Here is an 8868-nt window from a genome sequence, read left to right as displayed (position 1 = left end):
TTTGTAACTTTGTATTTTTTATCTCCTCTTTATTATGAATATTTTTCATTTTTAAGTTATTTCATATATTGCAGGGTCAGGGTCAGGGTCAGGGTCAAGGTCAAGGTCAAGGTCAAGGTCAATCAGGGTTAGGGTTAGGGTTAGGGTTAGGTTCATCCCGACCCGACACTGAAAAATCAGGGCCAATCAGGGCGGGTAAGGGTTGGGCTAAACCTTGAAGGGTAGGGCCAGGGTTGAAGTTTTGCGGCCCTGAGTCAGGATCAGGGCATGTTTGAGCTCAGTTAAGGGGACTCAAGGTTGGGCTAGGGTTTTAAGAAACCCGACCCACCCCGGCCTTTTGCACCCCTACTCGTGTCTATATATATATATATATATCTTAAACCACCCTCCCAATAAACATGTTAACCAATATTGATCCTCGACACTTGAAGTATAGCCATGCAATACATTGCCTAATTATCTGAATTTGTTTCCGAAGATCACTCAACCACCATTCCTTTTAGAAAAAAGAAAAAAAAAAAAAAAAAAATTGAAAATCATTTTGTCAATATACAACACTTTCTTTTGTATAGATTCCAAACTGCACTTCGATTTTTTTTTTTTTTTTTTTTTTTTTTTTCATATTCTTCACAATTGTTGTGGTTGTGAGTTCGCGGTCGGCTGAGGAGACAACAACAAATAGATGAAGGAGCTGTAGACCAAGGTAGAAGTCAAGTGTCAGTTTTAACAGAAGTTAAATTGGTTAGAACAACAATTGTCTAGCGTAGTTGATGAGTTGTGGTGTCTCAAAAGCCCATGCTCTCCAGAAGGCACTTCTGGCTGTTTTTTACTTCCCTTTCTTACCTATCCAATATATATATATATATATATATTAATTGGCTAGAGTATTAGAACTGAGATCAGTTTGTTAGTAATAACAAAACAAAATTTGTTTTTTAAGATGTCTTTTATTTTGGATGTCCTTGATGTATATTCTTCTTTCATTCTTTTTCAAATCTTTTATAAAAGGTTGGTTGTAACAGAATAGAGGCTAGTTGATAAATTATAACTGAATTTGTTAGTGGTTCTTTGTGTTGGTTGTTAAGGCAAGATAGGAGGATAGCTGATAGATTGTAATTGCATTGTTTAGTGGTCCCCTGTGCATGCATGCTCTCATTGGCCGTGCTAGCTTAGAGATCATGCAGTCTGATTGCGATCTCTCAATTCTCTTCCCCTCAATATGTGAAAAAGGAAGGCCAAATTCTTTTTCCTATGCAAAGATTGTACATTGATGCCACCAGGTCCACAGAGAGAGGACTCCCTAGTTTAGGACTATGTCTCATCTCTTCAATATGTGGAAGTGGAAGGACTTTTTCTTGTATCTTATAAGGTAAGAATAAAGAGCGTTTGTGACCAAAAGATCTATCCCCACCCTTGTTGACAATTGACATATAAATGAATCTACTCTCCTATGATGTGTTATGGAGAAAATTTTCCAATACCATGGTGGCGGAAAAGTACACTCATATAGGGTCATAAAGCTAGTACCCTTATAATACGAAGTCAATAACATCCCCAACTATCCTGAACTCCATCAAGGGATTCAGCCTTGAGCTTGTGTGAAGGAAAATTACCTCCATATATTATTACGTTTATCATATTATTTTTTTTACCAAAAACAAAATAATATATATATGGTGTAAATAAATGGTCAGGGGTTGCTTTTGAGATTAGACTGGTCCATGGTATCATTACTAGGCCCACAATCTTCATTTTCATTAAACCAGGAGTTCCTCTCATATATACAAGGTTAAATACGAAACCCGGAGAATATTTTACGCTTTTATGGTCTAATGTAAAGAGCTTGCAAGATGGAAGTACTTTCCATCATGGTAGAGTAACTAATCTAAAATTAAGAAAAAGCTGCTTCATTGCATGGCCTTGTGCCCATACTACACTAGTGCGCGAAATTAATTCCCTGTGTGTTTTTTAATTGGCACTATGCTGGTGTAGGGGCCACATGACCAGGTAGAGATCTCTTTCCCTTAAAATCTAACTAAGTAATTAACTTGCTAGAGAGAGTTCTCGGAGCGAGCAACACAAGGAAAACGCAAAAAATAAAGTGTGACAAATAACATCATACATAAGAGAGAAATGAGGTAATTTCATGTTAGGATGAGAGAGATAAATACAAAGGTGCAAGCATACTCTACACCAATAGCTCAGAGAACCTTTTACATTAAAACTTTAAAAATTGATTCTTTATCCACAAAAAGCTCTCCAGTTGGCACAACCTAGAGATATTTTGTAATTGGCATACCGATTAATGTCATGTGGATAGACAATGTAGTAAATCTAACCATTGAAGGTCTAGAGAATAATTCATATGAAACTTCATTCAAATCTCAACTCTCCATGCATATGTGGGCAATAGCCTAGCAGTTCGGCATTGCTTACTTTTGTGCGTGCCCGAGGGTTGGTCAGTGGATCGATCAACTCCTCTTGAAAGTGTAGCAGTGCTTGCCATGCACCACTAGTAGCTCCACCCTTGGGCTCCAATGGGTGCCCACTTCCTCTCCAGACCACCATAGTGGTAAGTCCACCTTGGCACCGAAAAAAAAAAAAAAATTTGATTCTTCCATATATGTCCATGCATTCCCTTGATATTTCGTTGGTGCACCCTCTTGGCATTTCAATTTCTGATATTATTTTGCCATGTAGAAAATTTTCTTTTAATTTGAATTTGACATGTAAACGGGGACCTTCAAGGTTAGAAATAAATCCACATAATTTTATCCCAACTTGGATGTCCTATTAAAATATTTGTCGTTGCCCAACCAGAATGACCCTTTCTGTAATTTTTCACTTAAATTAAAAAAAAAAAAATTAATATTGATGGACAAGCATATTAAAAAAAAAAAAATGACACACCATTTACCATAATGAATTTGATCTTACACTAAAATAGTTCACAAAAAATTAATAATGATGGGTTTTTATCAGTTTTAATCTGGGTTCTATATCAGTATATGTTTCAATTGATTCCACTGGGTTTCAATTTCTACGGGGTCTCATAGAACCCCAAACTGAAGGGTTGGATTTTGTTCTGGCTGAACTGCTCGATTCAATCATTTCAACCTATCTCATAGAATCTCAAACCAAAACCAAACCAATTAGGGTTCGACTCGGTCAGGCTGAATCGATATATTTGATCATTCCAATCGGACTGGAAATTGACACCTCTACAACAGCTTCAAGAATTGTATAGATTTAATTAAAAGGAGAGAGAGAGGTTTTGTGCACATAACCTTTAAAGTGGGGTGAGAGGGTGCACCATAAACCCTTATCCCTCATTCAACAATTGTATACATGCACGGTTATGCCTTTCGCCTTTTTAATTAATGAGTCAGTTAGCACTTTTTTTCTTGCCCTTCAAGAGTGCATTTCAGTTTTTCTGTGTCGAAAACAAAATTAACCTTCTCATTTTAACAGACTTCAAGAACTCAATTCACAGTGATTGATTACAGAAATAGGAGTTCTTTGGAGTTCATTTCACTTTACAATAAACCTTGTTTTGTTTTATTTTCACACAGAGAAAGAAAGTAGCTTGGAAGTTAGCTAATTAAACTCCTAACTACACTTAGCCATGCCAATGAAGCCAAGCTTCAGCTGCCCCAGTATCCTTCGCAAAATAAAGAGCATCAATCCTCGCAGACCACCAGCACAGAACACAACGAAGTTGATAATTACTTGCATCATAAACATCAAAATACACATCCGCATCTCTCCATTGAATGTGGCAAAAGAGAAGTGTAGATCGCCAAAGGTTTTCATTGAAACCCCACTCGAAATACTTATTATTGGGAAGGTAATGAACACCCAAATATCCTCTTAGGACCACCATAGTGGTGAGTCCACCTTGTCATTGGAAAAAAAAATTGATTCTTCTATATATGTCCATACATTCCCTTGATAGTTCGTTGGTGCACCCTCTTGGCATTTCAATTTCTAATACTTTATTTTGTTGTGTAGAAAATTTCCTTTTAAACTGAATTTGACATATAAATAGGGACCTACTAAAAATATCTGTCGTTGCCCAACCAGAATGACCCTTTTCCATATTTTTCCACTTAAATTCAAAGAATGTTATAGTGATAGACAAAAAAAAAAAAAAAAAAAAAAAAGATACAGCATTTATCATAATGAATTTGCATTCTGAAGAGTTTTATTTAAATGACGAAACTCGCCACCCCAATCTGATTGGAGTGCTTTGATTAGACGAGAAAATTGTTTCTCAACCATGAGTTTAAACCGTTCAAATATTAAGTGTACTTCAGAACGTTTGGATAAAGGGTAATACCAGGTAAACTTTGAGAAGTCATCCACAAATATAATGAAATAATTATGAGAAGTACTGGAAGTTTGATATGCAGGACCCCATACATCTGTAAAAACTAAATCAAGAGGTTCATGACTAATAGTGCCTATTAGAGGAAGGGCTGTTTTATGAGATTTGCCCATGTAACAAGCTGGACATTTATTAAGTGCTGAAACAGAACAAGGCAATGACTGAGAATTAATAATAGAGCGAATAGTGTGAGAGTGTGGATGGCCCAACCCAGCATACCAAGCATCTGAAGAGACTGTTTCACCAATATGGGCTGCTTTTTGAGGTTGTTTATTGATGGAGTGGAGATTTTGCAAATGGTACAACCCGCCCTTGAGAGCTCCTTGGAGGAGTGGCGTCTTTGTTACCTGATCCTTCACAAGAAAATAATAGTGGTTGTCTTTGGTAAATTGATGAATAGACAATAGGTTTTTTAGTGATTGTTGGGACATGGAGAATATTAGAAAATTGGAATGGATGAGAATTAGACTTAAAAGTGGATGAACCAATACTATTAATAGGTAAACCAACACCATTACCAACCCTTAAGGTATCATCACCATAATATCCAGAAGAGATTTGGAGGTTGGCAAGACCCGGTGTAATATGATGCGTGGCTCCCGTATCTGGAAACCATTCCAGCATAGTAGTGGTAGGAGTTGGGAGAATTCCAGCCATGTGGGCAACAGGTTGTGGAGCAGCATTGTTGCTATTTGTGTATCTATAATAACACTTGGCAGCAGTGTGGTTGAATTTTGCACATATATAGCAGCGATCACTTCTCTTATTCTTTGAGTTTGAACCATGAGTAGAATTATTATTGTCATACTATGGTGGGTTCAAACATGGACAGGCTGGAGTGGTAGAGGAAGCACCAGGTTGAACATGGCTGAGATTTGCGTAAGCGATAGAGAGTGCGGTCTTGAGGCAAAGCTCGTGGCTGAGCAATAGTCAATGCAGATCCTGGAAAGGAATGGGCTCAGCCTTGGTTGCCAATGCTGCAACTATGTCGCTAAAGTCAGATCCAAGATTCCTGAAAATGATAGCATTAAGCTTCTCTATTCCAATTGGTTTATTGGCAGCCGCCAATTGGTCAGAGATGAACTTTACTTCACGTAAGTATTCAGAAATAGATTTGGATCCCTATGACGTGTTCTGCAATTGCATGTGTAGTTGAAGTACACTTGTGTAAGATAGTGTACCAAATGCAGATTGAAGGGCAATCCAAACCTCAGCAACTGTAGTGAGACCCACTACGTAATATCTTGAGTCAGAGGGGAGAGGAGTCAACTCATTACTAACTGGTCCTTGCGAACCCAATCACTATAAGCCAGATTAGGTTGAGGATCAGTAGTTCCTGCAGTAATAAGGGTGGAGGAAGGATAGGTCGAACTGCCATCAATAAAACCGATCAAGTCTTGACTTCGCAGCAAAGGGTATGTCTGTGTTTTCCAAAGGGGATAGTTTTCTGAAGTGAGTTTGAGTGAAGATAATGCTAAATATTGGGAGGAGCAGGGGATGAAGGGGAAGAGATAGCAGCAGAGGAGGAAGAAGACATGTTGGCACCAAGAATCTCTATGGTCGATTGATACCATGTAAAATAGATTTAAAATTGTATTTTCCTTACCCATATCGTTGGGTTTGGCTGTCTTTATATAACATTCAAATTTAAATTTGAAAATTACAGTTACAAAGAGATAAGCTCAAGCGGATTAGGAAGTTCCTACAAAAATGGGATTTACATTGACTAGGTCTACTAGTATTTTGAATTTGACTTGCTAGAAACCGTTGTACTTAACAAACCTTACAATAAAAAAAGTTCACAAGGCACAAAAAATGATGGGTTTTTTATCATTTTTGATCCGGCTTTCATATCGGTGGATAATTCAATTGATTCGATTGGGTTTCAATTTCTATGGGTCTCAAAGAACCCCAAACTGAAGGGTTGGATTCCGTTCGGGCTGAACTGCTCGATTCAATCATTTCAGCCTATTTCATAGAATCTCAAACCAAAACCAAATCAATCAATGATCGATCTGGCCAGGCTGAACCAATCTATTTGATCATTCCAACCGGGCTGGAAATTGACACCCCAACAACAGCTTCAAGAATTGTATAGATTTAATTAAGGGAGGGGAGAGAGAGGTTTTGTGCCCAGGCCAGCTTACGCGTACCTTGGTTAACCAAAAAAAAAAGAAGAGATTTTGTGCACAGTCATGCACCAAGCAAGACCATATACACAGCTGTCAAAGTGGGGTGAAGGGCTACACTATAAACCCTTATCCTTCATTCAACAATTGTATGCATACACGGTTAGCTCTTTTTTTCTTTCTCGTCCTTCATGGGTACATTTCAGTTTTTCAGTGTTGAAACAAAATTAACTTTCTCATGTTAACACAGGCTTCAAGAACTCAATTCACAGTGAATGATTACAAAAATAGAAGTTCATTTCTCTTTATAATAAACCTGTTTCTGTTTTATTTTCACACAGAGAAAGTAAGTAGGAAGGTAGCTAATTAAACTCTAACTACACTTACCCATGCCAATGAAGCCAAGCTTCAGCTGCACCAGTATTGTAGTCCACAGAATAAAGAGCATCAATCCTCGCAGACCACCAGCACAGAGAACAACGAAGTCGATCTCTTGTTGCATCATAAATATCAAAATACACATCTGCATCTCTCCATTGAAAGTGGCAAAAGAAAAGTGTACTTCCCCAAATGTTGTCATTGAAACGCCAGTCAAAATACTCATTATGGGGAAGGTAATGGACACCCAAATCATCATCCCTTGATTTGCAATGGATCGTCAGTACATAACCTTCACCCAATTCGTTTATTATTCGAACATGTCTCTTAGCATCCACAGCAGTAATAGATGAGAACTCACTCACCCATATGATCAGAATTAATAGCTTCACCCTGTGCTTACTTATAATACTAGAACAATTCATCTTGCTTCTTCTCTAGGCTAATTTGGTTGTGATTCACAAACACAGGTCTCCTCCTCCTCCTCAATATAATATATATATATGTACTTCGCTTCCACAGTATATATATATATATATATATAGGGTGAAATGACCACCTCATCCCCTTTTTGGATGCATGTGTGCGTACTCTCATTGGCCTCAAGCTGGCCTAGGGTCACACAGCCTAACAACGATCCCCCTCTTGATAAGACTGCATTTATGAGGGTTACATGATAAGGAAAGTTGTTTAAACTCCCAAATCTGAACCGTCAATATGAGCAATAGATGAAAAGTCACACTGCAGTTACAACACATGTTACTTACCGAGAGAATGAAGGCAACACATGTTTAGAATAAGAAAAAAGTGTCGTCCCAACCTGCATGGCAAGTGTGCTAGGCACATGTCTGAAACAGGAAATTCCCCACCCTATGCACACATTCTCTCATTGGTCGTGTTGGTGCACATGTCACACAACCCGGCAATGATCCTTCAACCAATGGAATATTTCTCTTCGCCTTAATGTGGAGCTAGAAGGCCAAATTTTTTTCTATATAAATGTTGTTCAGTGATAGTTGTTGGGGGTTCTAGAGACTAGAACACCAAAAGAATATACCCTCATAGTGATAGAACATGATAAATGAAAGTAATGGAACAACAAACATACCTATTGCATGAAGATCGGTCCTTTAAATGTCAGATGAAAAGTCCCTCATTGGCAACTGAGAGGAACTACACAGTGGAGTCCCTTCGCTAAGGTTTTCTGCAGCTTTTCACCTTTGGAATTCTCTCTCATATGTATCAACTCTTGTGCGAGAGTTAATGCTTCCAATAATGAAAGGTAAGTGATGGCTACAGGGACTAATAGCCTCTATTTATAATAGAGCCCTAACCATAATCCATTTCCACAATGGATTAGGCTAGGAATATCCCACTTGGAGTGGGCCAAAATAGCCTGGCCCAGTAGACCATTATGTATTTGTTAAGCCCACAAGCCAACAATCTCCCACCTAGGCTACAATGATACATATATCTCTTTACTGGTATTGGCTATAATCCCCAAAATGAAAATACCACTAAAATATCTTTGATATAGTTAAAAAACCTATTATATCGAACAATAATATAAAATGTGCCTCAATTTATGGCTAACAACTATCCATCATTACAAATATGACTGGGTAATATCTCCTCTACTCCATAGACCAAGGAATGAGGCATTGCCCAAGTTGGTGTCTGTATCGAAGTTTGGTATGCCCATAAGACAATTTATTAGCCCAGTTTTTCTGAGTTTTTGTCATCTTTTGGAGGAACACCTTAACGTTCTAGTTGGCTGCCACTACCACCCCATTGGGTATGTGGTCAGCAAGTGGAGGATCTATGCCTCTTGATGCCGAGCTTTATGCAAATCTTATCGGTTCTATCCTAGAATTGAGAACCTTGGTCTGATTTTAGTTCTTGTGACAACCTGTAATGGCAGATGATATTTTCTTGGATAAACTTTACCACCTTAGTTGCTAGAAGAATTAAGTA

General features: G+C 38.1%; 1 protein-coding gene across 2 annotated transcripts; it reads right to left on the bottom strand.

Moving 5' to 3' along the window:
• Positions 1–4360: 4360 nt before the first annotated feature.
• On the bottom strand, positions 4361–7370 carry LOC122067868 (S-protein homolog 5-like). 2 transcript variants are annotated; one of them, XM_042631709.1, is made up of 2 exons: positions 6904–7370; positions 4361–4740 (listed from the first exon to the last, which is right to left on the bottom strand). In XM_042631709.1, the coding sequence occupies exons 1-2, from the start codon at positions 7317–7319 to the stop codon at positions 4731–4733; spliced, it is 426 nt and encodes a 141-aa protein (XP_042487643.1). In that variant the 5' UTR covers positions 7320–7370; the 3' UTR covers positions 4361–4730. The 2 variants fall into 2 exon arrangements, with proteins under 2 accessions (XP_042487643.1, XP_042487644.1); XM_042631710.1 differs by having other exon boundaries at positions 4361–4734.
• Between the last annotated feature and the right edge of the window lie 1498 nt (positions 7371–8868).

Source organism: Macadamia integrifolia, unplaced genomic scaffold (genome assembly GCF_013358625.1).
Source record: "Macadamia integrifolia cultivar HAES 741 unplaced genomic scaffold, SCU_Mint_v3 scaffold3177, whole genome shotgun sequence".
Taxonomy (NCBI): Eukaryota; Viridiplantae; Streptophyta; class Magnoliopsida; order Proteales; family Proteaceae; genus Macadamia; species Macadamia integrifolia.
This window is presented reverse-complemented; position numbering and strand designations above follow the sequence as displayed.